Source organism: Melanerpes formicivorus, unplaced genomic scaffold (assembly GCF_026170545.1).
Source record: "Melanerpes formicivorus ecotype bairdi unplaced genomic scaffold, bMelFor1.0.p_v2 SCAF_5, whole genome shotgun sequence".
In the NCBI taxonomy this organism is placed as follows: Eukaryota; Metazoa; Chordata; class Aves; order Piciformes; family Picidae; genus Melanerpes; species Melanerpes formicivorus.
In genome coordinates this window covers 16,572,590-16,589,035 of record NW_027142357.1, presented here as the reverse complement: position 1 = coordinate 16,589,035, position 16,446 = coordinate 16,572,590, and the positions used below count along the sequence as shown (strand labels likewise).

The 16,446-nt window shown below is 38.8% G+C and overlaps 1 protein-coding gene across 4 annotated transcripts in view; it reads right to left on the bottom strand.

Moving 5' to 3' along the window:
- CERKL (ceramide kinase like) overlaps nucleotides 1-16,163 on the bottom strand; it is a 56,678-nt gene extending 40,515 nt beyond the window's left edge. The window contains exons 1-3 of one of the 4 annotated variants that reach the window (XM_068138437.1): nucleotides 11,738-12,746; nucleotides 10,521-10,729; nucleotides 8,838-9,036 (exon numbers count right to left, since the gene is read on the bottom strand). In XM_068138437.1, coding sequence (XP_067994538.1) covers nucleotides 8,838-8,865 — 28 coding nt within the window. In that variant the 5' untranslated portion in view covers nucleotides 8,866-9,036; nucleotides 10,521-10,729; nucleotides 11,738-12,746. Of the gene's footprint in view, nucleotides 1-8,837; nucleotides 9,037-10,520; nucleotides 10,730-11,737; nucleotides 12,747-12,785; nucleotides 12,828-15,873 lie in introns of those variants that run through there. The other 3 variants (XM_068138436.1, XM_068138435.1, XM_068138438.1) reach the window with 3 other exon arrangements.
- Between the last annotated feature and the right edge of the window lie 283 nt (nucleotides 16,164-16,446).

The following is a 16,446-nucleotide window of genomic DNA, read 5'->3' as shown; positions in this document are numbered from 1 at the left end:
TGAACTCTTCATTGATTAACAGCTACACATTTGGCTTTATCCTCATTGATCTTTGATCTGCTTTTTAGGAGCTTTCTTCATAAACTCAGCCATCTTTTTCATCATTCTATCTGCACCTTTTACACTAGCCCAAGGGTAAGAGCTGGCAACAGCACCACCAGTGTCTTCTGACAAGCATAAAACCCTTCCCTCAGCCCAACACTCTTCAGCTAGGTCGCCACACAGGAATAGAAAGAATGTAAACTACACCACTTTGCCTGCAGGGATGAATGAATTCTGTTTTGTTCATGCACTTGTAACAGACAAAGGAAAAGTAACAAAAAACCTCACATAATTTTATTATATGCTCTTTATAATATACGCAGGGTTTTTCCCTTCTCTTAGCAGAACTGTTCATATTTCACTAACTTGTAAAATATTTTGGCACACTAAAAATAGTCTTTACACTACACAATATATGTAGAGTACAAAAATTACTTTGAGCGCAACAGAAAATTTAAAGTATACTTAGTCAATAGCTCAATATTCAAATCAGCCCTTTGTATAAAGGGAAAGCTTACAAAATCCAATACTCGGGAAGTTTTTTGGTATTATAGTTATCATTATATGGAATCCACTACATCTGCAATTACGCATAATCCTACGACCAAAGAAATTACATTCTCAGGCTTTCATCAATTTTAAAATTTTATTTATAGCTTAACACTATGACAAAGCTCCCACAAAAGATTTGATATCAATATGATGTGACACAGCTGAACCAAACCTTAATTTCACTCACAGTAAGAAATCACAGGATTAAGTAACACTGTGCAGTCTTTTAGAAAAGTTTATTGCTTCCAGATGGATGCAAGTTTCCTTTCAGCACTGATTGTATCTTCTGTACACAGGGTGCCAATGTTACTATAAACATAGACAAAAGCAGTTATAAAGATAAATTATTAAAATATTGACATGAACAGGTTCATGCAGTACTGCCTCTCTCCACAAAGTAAGGACAGCTACATTAGTGATGTGTGCATCACAGACATTCAACATAAAAACATGTGCATCTTTTTCAGAAATTGCAGCCCATGTATGAACAAGCACAAATTTACAAGGTATCCATAAAATGACTTCTAATTCAAACTGCATGCTCTTTGCCCCATGTTGTGTAGTGCCATGTGTTTCACTGCATGGTGCATACTACCAAGATGTCCACCTGTGCCCTTTTATCTGCATAGCAAGCTAAGTATATGCTTGCTTCTTTTAGCCCCAGAACTATTGAATACATACTGCAGTATGCTTACATTGAGATAAAATTAAAATTGTAAATAAATGTCTGCAAGCCAATTTAAATTTCAAGCCATGTACTTCATGATCTTGATAAAGTGTATCAACAGCTTTGTAAAATGTTTTGCAGGGGAAAAAAATAATAATTCTAGAGAATACCTGATCAGACTACAAAAAACTATTCATAAGGCTGTTTTGGACATCAAAATACACTCAAAAATTATCAGGTATAGCCAGCACTTTGGGTTACTTTGATATTTTGTATTGTAATGAAGTTCAGGAATTATATGTATAAATGGTAATGAGTCATTTAAAACACACTATGTGAAATTTTAATCAGATTCTCAAAAATTAGAAGATCTCCACCTTGGCTTTGATTTGTATAATGACCAGTGCATAAAGTAGCATAAGTTGATGCATTTTAAAGAACACTCAGAATCCACAGAATGCTTTCTGAATAAAATTCCAGCATGAAGTACTACAAAATTAAAAATTAACTATCAGCATATCAGCATAAATAACTCACTTTTACATCAAATTACATTAGTATACTGAGTTACATGGAGAAACCTATTTAATTTTCTGACAGGCATATCAATTGCTTCAAAACAGAGCCCCTAGCCAAAAAAAAACACCACCATCACCAAAAAACCCACCTCAAGATTTTCCATGGTGTATGCTTTGCATCCTTGCGTGCACCAATAGATGCAAACAAGAAATCTCCTATTTATTTCAAGCAAATTCCTTGACATCTTTCTTTCACTCCTCTTAATGCCAGCAGGGTAACTGTAGTTACACAACACATTTATGTATCTATTCCTAATAACAGACCATTCATAATCCTAGTACTGTGTAGTTCTTAAATCAAACAGAAAGACCATTCATCAACATATCAAAAACCCAATTTCAGATGAGTTTTCACTGTTGAAGAAACAGATCAGAATACAGATACTCAATTCAAGCCTCTCAGAATACAAATTTTTACTCCCTTAAACTTTTTAATGCTATTATTACACCAAATGAACACATACGTATAGGCATTATCATTATGAGGTTGAAGTACCTATCTTACTTGCAGATCCTAAGACTCCTACTCACAGCATAAAGATCCTGCATATGGCTGCAGGATCAGAGAGCAATTCATATTCAAAGCACCCATACGGCAACTAACAGATAGATGCATCTTCAGACTCCCCAAACAGGCACTTGCACAGTATGTGCATTATTGTTACTATTCTATCTAAATTTTCCTCTCTCACTGTATTAAATTTGCCTTCCTCTAATTTTAAAGTATATTAAACACAATTAAGTTTCTACACACATCCAGCCACACATTACAAATCAGACAATGACCTCTGACAGTGTTAAAGTGAATCAGTGTAAGAAAATTATCATCACCTGTGGTAAAGAATTATTTACTGTAGATACTTCGGCACACATCCTTAAACTGTTGACATAACAAATGGATACTTCACACTGAGGGTCATCTTCTACCCCGTAAACATGAGAAATCTTTTGAAAGCGATTTAGGGAAAGATATCAGTTAAGCATACTGAGGCTGCAATTTTGCCTAATCCTGATGTTGAAGAATCTGCTATTCTGAAATGGTTTGTATTGTTTTCAGATACATATCCTAAACAAGTTCAGCTATGGTATTTGGAATTTAACTTCCCTTCTCCAAAATAAGAAAAAGACCCAAGACTATAGTAATTATAAACATACAGACAAGCAATGTTTTCAAGGCACTCATGGCTAAAAGGTACAGGTTTCCTATACAGTCTTCTACTGTGTTATAATTTTTAACATTTGGTATAATTAACCTCTTGATATACATTCTTTAAACTATATTGATCAATGAATAAAAATAAGTACTTTGCAAATGGAAGGCTAGGAGACAAAGAGAAAATTCTACCAAAAAGTTTGATTAGTAGTGCAAGACAGAGGGAGTTACAGACTAGTCATGTGTGTGCTTTCACATAAAATATAATTTCAATATAATGTAACCTGTTACTAGTATATAAGACCAGCAATATCAGGTTAGAGTCAAAGTCCATCTGTCCCAGTATCTTACGTCAAATCATAGCCATAAGTAGATGCTAATAGAAGAGAAGGAATAAAGCGAGCATCTATTCTGTTTTCCACCAATACTTTCCCCACTCCCCACCGATTTTCATTTCGAGTGACGTGAACTGGAGTGCAGTTTCTAGATATTTAACAACACCCAAGTGAGGCCTTCTATTGCCACAAAATATTTTAATATTAACAATATCCTTTGGCACTAAGTTTTGCAGTTCTCTTAACTGCTGCTTCATTATCCCTTTTGGTTTCAGCCAAGTTTTTCATAGCCTTACTAGATATTTCTTATCACAGAATGTTAGGGGTTGGAAAGGACTTTGAAAGCTCATCTAGTCTAGCCCCCTGCCAGAGCAGGATCACCTAAGAGTAGGTCACATGGGAATGCATCCAGGTGGGTTTTTAATATTTCCAGGGAAGGAGACTCCATAACCTCTTTGGGTAGCCTGTTCCAGTGTTCTGTCACCCTCACAGTGAAAAAGTTTTTCCTTATGTTCACATGGAACTTCCTGTGCTCCAGCTTGCACGCATTGCCCCTTGTCCTATCACTGGGCATCACTGAGAAGAGCCTGGCTCCATCTTCCCAACACTTGCACTTCACATATTTATAAATATTAATGAGGTCATCCTCAGTCTCCTCTTCTCCAGGCTGAAGAGACTCAGCTCCCTCAGCCTTTCCTCATAAGGCAAATGTTCTACTTGCTTAATCATCTTTATGGCTCTGTGCTAGACACTTTCAAGCAGTTCCCTGTCCTTCTTGAACTGGAAACAATATTCCAGATGTGGCCTCACATGGGCAGAGTAGACAGGAAGGAGAACCTCTCACAGCCTACTAGCTACACCCTTTCTAATATGCCCCAGCATGCCATTGGCCCTCTTGGCCACAAGAGTACGTTGCTGGCTCATGGTCATCCTGTTGTCCAGCAGGACCCCCAGGGCCTTTTCCCCAGAGCTGCTTTCCAACAGATCAGCCCCCAGCCCATGGTACATGGGATTGTTATTTCCCAGATGCAAGACTCTATACTTGTTTCATTCAATTTCTCCCCATCCAACTCTCCAGCTTGCCCAGGTCTTGCCTTCAGGTGTGTCAGCTGCCTCCCAGTTTTGTGCCATCAGCAAATCTGCTGACATTGCACTCTGTTCCCTCATCCAGGTCACTGATGAATATATTGAATAGTACTGGACCTAGTACCAACCCCTATGGGACTCCACTAGATACAGGCCTCCAAACAGACTCTGTCTCGTTGACTACAACTCTGTGATTTCTTTCCTTCTACCAGTTCGCAATCCACCTCACTATCCGATCATCAAGACCACACTTCCTCAGTTTAGCTGCAAGGATGCTGTGGGTGATGGTGTCAAATGCTTTACTGAGATCAAGATAAAATCCCATTGCCATTTACTCTCTCCAGGCCTATCTCAACTGCTTCTCTTTCAGACCAAAGAGTACTGGCCGAGTCTGTCACGCTCATCTAGGAGCCATTCCTCATCTTTAATCATTTTCACCCTCTGAACTTTCTCCAGTCACACACTGCCTTTGTTGAGAATGCCAAACCTGCACACAGGATTCAAGATGTGGTTAAACAACCATTGGTTTATAGAGCATACAAACATCTGGTTTAATATCTACTTATGTTTTTATGATACCTAACATAATAATCCTAACAACTGTTAAAGTGACAGGTGACATTTTCCACATAATAAACCTATGATTATATACATTACAATGGTCTAGCTACAGCTCCGGATCTTGATCCCAAGGTGGCATTCAAATGAGACATCAATACATTACACTGTCCTTAATTACATTAACTCCTGGATTCACTGTCCCATTGTCTCATCAAATCTGTAAATTGGCCATATCTCAGAGGCTGTGCTGTAGGACATAATCGACAATCTCAAAATGCTTTTCCACTTCTATTTTAACAGTCCCCAAACAAATTCAGCGCACATGCTTTTCTTTGTATATCCCATGACACTTCATACTTTTCCATACTTCTGCCAGACCACACTGTTAATACACCAAAGGCACTATGAACTTTTCAGGAAACTTTCACTCCATAAAATAGAACAAAAACCCAAAACATGAGAAAAACAAAGAGAAATATTTAAGAACAGCTTTCTTTCTACTGTAAATTGATTTCATTATTCTGCTCCTGCATACAAAGGAATATTGCTACACTGTTAAACTTGCAACTTTAAAAAGCAGTAGATGTTTTAAGCAAGACAAACAAGCATACCTCTATGAATTACATTGTAAGTTCAGTATTGAATTCTGTGTGTGTTCCCCAAACGGTTTCCATAAATCAAGTGAGATCTAGCAACAAAATTTCAAAAATGCCACCTGCTTGGTTCCATCATATTTTAAATAATTAACTACCAAACCACAAACTACTAATAGTTATCAGGTACTCTATTCTTCTACTAAGTATTGTTTTCTAAAGCAACCCGAGTTATTACTACTCCTCCATCACAAAAGATATATTGAGCAGAAAAGGATTTGGGGGGATATTCTTAGTTTATTCACAGCCTTATTTAATGAGTGTGCTGAAGGCTGAATTCAAGTGACCAATAAATATTTGCATGAAATATTCTTTTTCCTTTAACAAAAATAATACCAATAGACATCTATATATTATTTTCTCCTGATTATCGTAACATACAAATATGTTTAGGTTTACCCTGGAATGTGCCAACTGCAGAATTTACTAAATGAAGCCACAAACCCATTCAGAGTTTGATGTTGACATGAGTTATCACCATCTATAGCCATCTAGCAGTGCATTATTCACTGGTGCTACGATAATTTTGATCCTTAACTAATTACCTCACCCACAGTTACACTACGTAGATGTGACAGAGAAGGCCTTTGGGAAGTCCAAAACCATCCAAGTATGAAATCTTTCAGTACCTTCCTGACAGTGCTGTTTGATGAGTCTTCAAAAGGCCCTGCAACAAACAGTGTTCCAGGGAGAGGACTTTGACAGGAGCAATCTTATTCTGAACCATCTTCAGAACAGTCAATAGATCAGCCAGACAAAGATGTGCTGTATTCACACAGAAATCCAGCAAGTTTTGAAATATTTCCTATTTACTTTTAGCAATTTATTTACAAGAACTTTCACTTCAGCTAGAAGAGCACAGGACTTTTATAAAAAGCCAATTTCCTGCAACATTATTTTAAAATTAAATTTTTTACTCTATTTCTACTATACTATAGTAAAGCAATACAGGGAAAAATGCAAAGACTATTTTTAAACATCTATCAAATAAGAGGTTTTAACAGAACAATGAACATTTAAAGCACTCAGAACAGAATCTGCAAAGTATCGTTAGATTTTAGTCGTAAGCATTTAACGTTGTTGCCCTTAATTTCTATGTCAAATTTTGTTTTCCCAAGACTGTCTGCACTGTGTAAAGATCTGTTTCCAGGATACGTATAATTGTGCAGTACATAACATCTGTTGCTTTGCATTTTCTGAGCTCCACAAAACATACTTCTCTATATTCGCTTGAGTGTATGGACTGACAGAAGAGATATATTGTCACAGTTCAAATAAACCGACTACAGCAACTACTCTGTACTGAAAAGCATTTAAGTAACTACCATCTTGCATAGCCTGAACAGACAAAAGCCAGGAAATTTAGAGTTCGGCACTGAATTCTGTTCATGAACTGAAGGTTTGTTTAAAGCTGCAACACACAGGCAAGAAACAGCCGCCTGCTAGATGAGAGAACTGTGAGGTAAATGAAGTTACATTTTTTTGCCAGAAATGTAATATATTCCTACATCTAAAACTAAATAAGAAGCCAGGGAAGGAAGTTGCAGCAGATCTATTCTTTCATCAAATCCCTTTCAGAAAGGCTACCATACATCAAGGCTCACATGAAAATTCAGACCTACACCTTTTCCAAATTGCAACAACAAAAACCACATCACTCTTTCCTGAAGAATATCACCTCACAACAGTTTGACCATAAAATGTGAAGTGCTACAAAAATTATTTCTATGCTCAACCAGAGTGCACAAATAGAAAATATCAAAGTCTCCAACTCTTTATTGTAATTGCATAAAATCCAGTTACCCAGAGAGCATCTACATGTGAAAGAGATTATAATACATCTTGGTATTCATCCAAGAGGAGGAGTTTCCAACATGCTAAAAACCCACTTCTAGCTTTATTTACAGGGTTATGACTTCCCTGAAAGTTGCAGTGCCACATGCACACCTGAATTTCAGTTGTGTTTGCATTTTTACTTATTTAGCTACACTTGAAGATATGATCCTAACCTGGTATCACTGTCCAAAGAACTGTACTTCAACTAAATGAGAAAGGGCTCCTAAATAGCAAGAAGGGAATGCCAAAACTTCTTTCCTAGTGAAATAGTTTGAGAAATACCATCTTTAAACTTAATCTGCAGACATAATCTGCAGGCTCAAGTACATTTGAGACCACCTAACCAGCTGGAAGCAGGAATTTCTAGTCACATATTTTAATTTACCCGTTTAAATAGAAATGAATCATTAAATGGTATTTTAAAAGATTCATTTATTAACTCTATGGTCACATTCGACTCTGTAGTATGCCAGAGAATGGTGAAACACGATTAACTCAAAAAAATGACAGTTAATATCCATGAGACAAGAATCAATTTAGAAAAGGATCTTAGTATAATGCAATTCTATAGCAGTCTCACAACGAAATGACTAAAAGGTCAAATTTTGAAAGGAAACAGCAGATACCACCACAAAACTAGCAGATGTTCCTAAAGGATCATCTGTACAAAAACATAAGCATATGTGAGAGAAATCCAACACTATCACAAAATCAGTTGGTGTCTAACATAATAGCAGTTCCTTATGGCAATATGGTAATACACGTATCAGATACTCAACACATTATGGTTTTTTGTCTGCACATACTGTTACAACATAAGTCATAAAAAAACCAGGATCACTGATTTCCTTGGAAGGAAAACATTAGTTCCACAACTCACTAACATTAAGGCATACAACTCAGTTTTTCGGGTTTTTTTTGTCAGGTTTTCAGCCATTTAATGTTTCCATAAACTATCCAAGAAGGATAAAAATATTTTTTACAGTACCATTTGTATTGAAATAAAAACTTCCTTAAAGCCAGTGCATATCTAAATGACCCAACTAATAAAAACTACCTGTTTCTTTGGGTTTTGCATAATTGCAACAACATCTATTATTTACTTGCTGCTTTGTAACATACATAGCTCACAAATAAGATATCTACAATGACAGAAAAACTGTTTATCTAACTTTTATTTTGACTCCAACAAGAGCAGATGACAGATTTTCCTGCTTCATTTTTATTTTGTAGCTGTGCAATAAAGATAGAAATGCCTTAATCTGAGCATGTGCTTTTCCAAGACACAAAATAAGAAAATGCAAAAGAACCTAATACTTTTAATTCCAACCTCTTTATTATCATGAACAGTTAAAGTTATGGAAGCACACTTACATGGATTTACCATAGTAAAAGGCCCCATTAGGCACCATGATCCCCACAATTATCCCACATAAGGTGCTAGAGAAGCACATTCCACACACAGTCCAAGGAAACAAACAGCTGCATATAAAAACCAAGTAGGAAGTAGTGTCAGACTGCTGAGCAGCCAAGTTATTCGTCGGGATCTGTATTTATTTCCTGTAGGCATTACCTAAAAAAAGAAAAAAAAATCAGGAGGATTTCAGGATTTTGGACAGTCACAGAGCACTGCTGCTAAATAGAAAGTATTGTCTGAAAGAAACCATGCATTTTTTAATAAATTAAACCTGAGTATCAAGATGAATTGGCAACACTTGATGGAACAGAAAAGACGTAAAGCTTCACAGTAGAGGGATACAAATTCAAGGATGATAGGGTAAAATGACAACCAAGACAAGATTACACCAGCATGTAGAATACAACAGAGAAGAAAAATAAAATAAAATAGTGTTGCTCAAAGGCTGAGGAGGACAAATCAGAAACTGAGATACGAGATTTATGCTTAGATAAGGGGTTTATCTGCATACCTGTTATAAAAATTTTAAAAGAACATTCATTTACACTGAGGTAGGGACTCTTAGAGCTATAGCACTATCACAAACATGAACACAGCACTAGCATGGACATCAAAGATTGGTTAGTATATCAACATTTTAAAATATACACTACTGAATTCTTTCCACCATGGTATATCAACAAGATTATCAATTTACTCATGTACACTTTTGCACAGAAAACAGTCAAGAGTTGGCAATTCTTCTATGAACAGGAATATTACAGAAGTTTGATGACATTTATATTTTAATGACCTCTCTTTACCTCACCAGCTTATTACATCTCCTCTGACTTTCCAGGGATTTCCCTACCCTGTATTATACAAACCTCATGTGCTATAGCACCACCCTGTATAACTTCCCATCTGCTCAGCAACAGCTTCAGTTTCCCCTCCATTCGCCAGTATCCCTCTCCACAGTGCCCACAAATCGCTCCCACACCCATATGGCACTTCACCAAAACCCTTACACTCTCTTAATATATCGTCTCACTCCCACCACACTGTTCTTGATTGCTTCTTGATTCCAACCTATCTTTTTTTGTTTGGCCTTCTCTGCAGCCAAAAAACAGCATCAGCTACGTCTGGCTTGTTACTAGTGTGCCAAATGCCTGGTGATGCATAGTACACTGAGCACCCAGCCAGCCACCATCCCTCACTCAACAAGCAGGCATAGGAAATGAATAAAGCAGACCATCACCTTATCCCTACTAACAGTATATGGCAAGGACTAATTACTACATAGTGCAACAGAATAAACAAAGAAAAGGAAAGGAAGGGGGGGGGGGGGGGGAGAAGAAAGGGGGGAAAAAATCACCTTTAGGTAAGTTTGAAATTTGCTGTTTTATGGTCTACAACAGCTTTAAGATAACACAAACCACAACATCACCAATATAAATAGTTTGGCATTTAAAAGACCACAAAGAAGAGAAATTACTTTGTATGAAAGCTAAATAAATCCTGTTATTTCAGATTCATGTAGCATTTGAATCTAAGTCACTAACACTTGCATAACGTAACATGTATGTAAACCCAAACACACACAAACACAATTTGCAAGACCTAGCAAAGAAGCTTATTTTCTGGAACAAAGATTTAGATACCTTTTGTATATACAAAAGCCACTATTAGATGCCCAGGGTATGTAAATCCCTTTCAACATAAGCAGAGAGGCTCATAAACATGCAAAATGCAGGAAAAACACCCAAAAGCATGAAATAATGTAAATTGTGCCACAAAAGCATAGCCACGGCCTGATCCGCTGAAAAAGGACAAAGTACACACAGAGAATTAAGGCATCTCTGTAAGTCACCTGAAAGAAAGAACAAATTGAAGATGCCTTTAATTAGTACACACCATTTCCTTAAATATTTCTTTAACAAGAAGTTGTAAATTAATAAATTTTGTCACAGCTTCATGCAGCATTTATCTAAATTACATTAGTTTTATGAACTTTGTTGAAAAAGATTTAAAAGTGCCTTACAAGTTCCCTATGGGATTCTTTAAAACTGGATGCTTTCTTCCTTCCACTTACAGCTTAAAGCCACATATTAAATGTCACACATGCACATCTCTCTCTCAATTACACTTCATATTATTTTTATGTCTCTTCCTCAAAAATAGTTTTCCTGTTCAGACAATAAGCCACTTGAAGAAATTGTATTCTCTACATGTCAGAAGTAGAATCAAAAGCTTTGAATTCAATCAATGTGGAACTTCAGTAATTCGCATTTTGTAGCAGCCAGTTCCCATTTCCATTATTCCTGACTGACCGATAGACTGACAGATGTCTTACTTTAGAGATCCCAAACAGACTATTGGTATCTATTTCAGCCACATCTGTTCCTAAATAGCCTTGGCAGCAGGCCACTATGCACTCGGAATTAATTTTAAGTCCTTCAATGCTAACTCTTTCACTGTTAAAACACACCAGTGATTTTTTCCTTATTGCTGTACTTATGTAGAACATTTATAATTTGATATTTTAGATTAACATCAACAAGAACCACAGTATATTATGTATAAAAATAGCATACTTAAACACATAAAATCTTTTCACTTCATTATGAAAATATACATTCAGTAATACATTAACTTCTGTATTGCTTCAGAGATACTTTCTTAGCTTAGAATATTGTGTTCAATTGACTGTATTAAAAACAGCATTTTTTTTCCAAATCATTATTACTATGCACATACTCAGTCCAGCCTACACACTACCAGTCTGAAGGCACAACTTCATATACCCTTCAGTCAAGTACACTATACACACAAATAACCAGTTTTTAGTAAGGATCAAAAGACTCTGGGCTTCACATACCAGTAAAACATTGAGCTAATGCTAGTTTTCTTCCATTTGCTACCTGACAGAAATCTGCTGGAAACTTGCAATTATTGTAAACTGGAAAATTCTGTGTCAGTCTCCTAAAAGATGATGAAAACTATAAAGAACTACTAGGATTGAATTTCTGATCAACAGCAAAAGCAAGCCATAAGAATATCAGCATAAAGAAGACTGAACTGACACTAGTTGTATGAAACTGTTCTAAAACACAAAGGGCTCTCACATCCATTACTGCTAGTCATTTAATTATTTTTTAAATTTTAGCCACATCAAAACCAAATTCCACTCTAAGCATTTGTCCTTAAACATAAATAACTCTTTTCTTCCATCATTCAGTCATTCTTATCTTCTGGAAAGATCTAAATATTACATATAATATGAATATCTGTACTTCAGTTAGCTTTTTCCACTATGGTTTTGAAGGAGCATCCAAAATGAGCAGCTCTACAGTTCGGGGCTGAATTATTAATGCAAAGAGAGAAGTCCTGGTTTTTTCTTAATTTCTGTCATATTTATAGCATAGGAAAGTCACATAGAATGAAGCTAGAGGGTGAAAAAATAAACCAAACAAAAAAAAAAAAACAAACAAAAAAAAACAAACACAACCCAAACCAACCAAGCAACCAAAAAAGAAAATAATAATAATAAAAAAAAAAGTAACTAGTGCCTTTGAGCTCTACTTCTCATCACAATGCCCACTGCATTGTTAAAATCAAGAAACCAGCTGAGAGTCAGAGGGTATCTGGTGCCAGTGAGAAGAAAAGGCTCAGCCAAGTTGCACACCCAGACTGTAAAACTGCAGCGCTTCAGAGAGGCTGGCCAAGCCGTGCCTCGCACTGCCTACATCCTCACTTGGATGCATTCGCTCTCAGGCTGCACATTCAGGTGCCTGCTCAGACCTTATTGTGCCCAAAGCCTTAAAGAGAACATGCAAAATTCGTAACAGGTCATGCTTATTTCAGAGGGGAGAAGAGGTTGCTGGGGGGCTCACTATAACATCTCAGAGGTCCCTTCCAACCCCTACCATTCTGTGATCTCAAAAGTGAACAACAAAGGAAACCATCAAAAATCCTCAGTAAGCATGGATAGCCAAAAACCTCTAGGAGGCAGAAGCTGCAGAAATCGAGAGAGCAAAGAAGGAAGTCTGCCTGATAATCATGCTGCCAAAAGCTCACAGAAAGAGTGCAGTGAGGCAGAACTACGTGTACATGTGTGTGACGTGATCAAGCCCAGGCACAGCAGATGTTACCTGCTTGGGTACTTTAAGCTGGAGCTTTGAGTTCTATTTATAAACTGAAGGAGCCAAAGCTGCACAACTTATCACATGTATGACCATGTGATGGAAACCACAAAACTGCAGAATTTATCAAGGCAGGAATACTTTTGGGAAACTATTGAGGATGGGAGGTTAGGGAACAGAGGAGAATGACTACTTGTCAATTCTCTGACTTCGTAGACTGAAGTGACTGCCATTGAAAAAAGGTCTTTCCCTACAACAGGAAGATTTACTACATACAAGTCAAAGCAGTTGACATTTATCATCGTTGGCAAAGTGCAAAGACCTGACCTAAAGCAAATTACGTTACAAAGCTTTTGTTTTGGAGAAAGTATGCTTAAGCCAAATCCCAGTGGAACAGATTTGTCCAGACAGCCATTGATCGTCTCATGTACCTACTGACAGCTTGGCCCAAGCACTGCACTACTGTACTTTTGTTACATGAATGAGACCATAACATAGCCACCTCCTTACAGCACCAGTACAGATCCCACACTTGCAGCACCCCAGGGTAATTGCTACTGAGATCTAAGAATATGGGAGAGAAGAAGCATTCAAGCTCCAAGATCTGTATTTGACCTCTAGAAGTACAGAGATAAAACCATCCTGACCTACTGTATCTGAGACAGAAGGAAAAGCACACAAGACTTGCTGAATTCATCCCTGCGAGGGCAACAAGCCCTACACAGTGATACTTTCAGCTTCTGCTCAGCTCATCTGCAGTCACAAGCAGGCCCACACAGAGCCAAGCTGGCCCAAAGAATAGAGTCACAAGTATTCTGAATGCTGCTCAGGTAGACTGTTGTATTCCCATCACAACATAGCCAGAAGGATAGAAGAGTCTCAGAATCAACCTAATAGTTTTCCTTTATAGGTTATTTAATTTACAAAGAGAGCTTGGAACAGCCACAGAAGACATTGTGATGGCATGTATACCAACACAAGAAGTGAAAATCCTGTTATCTTCTGTCAAGTACAGGACATTTAAGAATTTGGAAATCATAAAGTAAAAACTTAAAGCCTAGCATAAACTTCAGGAAAAACACAGCATTTTGAAGACACCAAATTGCCTTTTCCACTGGAGTAAAGAAGTAGGACATTAAGAGCTTCTCAGAAACCAAAATATTCAGAAGCCAAATGCTCCATTGTCAGAACAAAGAAATATGGCATCTATTTAAGAAATGTGCTATAAAAGCCCAAATCCTAATATAACTGACACTGATTTGCCAGTGCTGTTTTCTGTAAGACTCATGAAGTTCTGCCATCTGCAATATGCCTGATTTCAAGCATTCCGTATTTTATTACCTTGCAGTAACTAAGACAAAAGAAGCTCCCAGTGTCTGCAGTGAGTAAGGAAGAAAAGGTCTTACAAAAAGTCACAACTTAAGGGGTAGATTTTTCCTTCAAAATAACACTACAATATATTTACATTCCTGGAAGCATGGAGCAATAGATACTGAAATTAATTCTTCCTGACTGTACCTTAAAATCCTTTATTGATGACAATTAAAAGACTATTCTGGACCCTAGTTCCTGATACATGGCAATTCAAGCTATATTAAAGTAGCCAGAACATAAAGTGTCCATCAACTTAGAGCACTGCACAAGGAACTAAATAATTTGTACATCATAATTAACCAACACATTTCAGAGATCTGTAGTTAAGCCCCAAAGAGAGGAAGAGGGGCTACAGTATTATGTAACAGCATCACTACCAGACTGGCTCTACAGGAGGAACTGCCCACACTGTGTAGCTGTCATCAGAACTCAAGGGTCCTGCTGAAAAGTAGGTACTGAAGTCTAAGCAAAACACTGCATTAACACACCACTCTTGAGCCTCCACAGCACACAGACTGCTTTGAGAGCAACTAATTACCTTGGTATATGTAAGAAACTCTGTTTCTCTGATTTGGTTGGATCTTACTTACATGAACCTTTAAGTTCTTTCCAAAATAATACTAAAATAAGACTTGGTATTCTGGGCCTGCACAAGCTAACTATGCCATACCAGAAGGCAACTATGCTGTCTGAAAACTCTGCATTCCTGAACGCAACAGATTTCCTCCTCCACATAAGCACTGGGAGGTCACTGCAATAAACAAGCACTAAACAAGCACTTTTAAGAGTGTGCATGCTGTTTTGGAAGCAAGTTTGTTTTCACAGTTTCCAGGAGAAAAAAAAAAAACAAAAATATTTGGGTAAGTTTAAGGAGCATTGCTTTTTTTCTGTAACTTTTTTGTGTTGTTTCACTTGATCAAATCCTTTTTAACAGCATATTGCTGTATCAGAAATGCACAGAGCAAGGACAACCTCCCACAGAATCCTCATCACAAAACTCTTGCACATCTCACAAAACCATACCCACCTACATTGGCTTTAGTTCGTGTATCCATGAAAGAGAGTAAGCTGACAAAAGCTGATGGAGCAGAAAAAAAGTCAAATTCTCTTACTGTTCTGCCTGGGTTTAAAAAGCCCTAAACCCACCACCTCTTTTCATTTTGTCCCTTTTTTATCACCCACAAGAATGAAAGGTCTCACCAGAAAGAGCTATTATTCACTGCATTATGAATTATTTTTATTGTTTTTTTTTTTTTTTAATCACCAGGGATTCACTTTGAGGGAAGAGGCATGCCTGACACTGATGACTTTAACTAGTTTACTGTAATTCCATTTTAAGGTGACTCTTGCCGTAGAGGCCCGAGCCACAGATCGCCTTTCCCCGCGGCACCGTGGCAGGCCAGCTCGCCCCAGCCCGGGTCCCGCCGCCCGCTCCCGGAGCCGGCCTGGCCTGAGCCCGGACCCCACGGCGGACACCCCCTGCCCCGCCCCGTCCCACCTGTGGGGCTCTCGGGCAGGATGGGGCTCCAGCGGAGCCGCCGGGCGCTCAGCACCACGTCGCAGCTCCTCTTGCTGATCTCGAAGATGCCCCTGAGGAGCGGCTCCTCACCCGCCTCGGCCGGCGAAGTCGCCGCCAGCGGGGCCACCCTCCGTTGCCTCTCAGCCACCGCACCCTCCGAGCAGCGAGAGCGAGAGGCGCTAGTGGCCATCGCCTGCGAGCGCGGCTTCCACAGGGGGCGGCCGCCGGCCGGCCGCTCAGGCCAGGCCCGTCTCTGCCTGCGAAGAACAGGGGCCACAGCGCCTAGCATGGCGGTGCGACACCGGCCGTTCGCAGCGTCCCGGCTGCTGCCAAGGCAGCGCCCGCCCCGCCCCGCGGGCGGGGCCGCGGCCGCCCTAGGGTCGGCGCGACGGCGCCCATTCCGGGCAGCGAGTCTCGTCCTCTCGGTGGACGACGAGCAGCGATGAAGCTGTTCGGGCCCGGGATGTTCTTGCGGAGCGGGAGCCCTTCGCTGACAACATCAGGGCAGGACATCGCCGCGAAGTGGGCCCAGTGCAGGCTGGCATCGCTGCT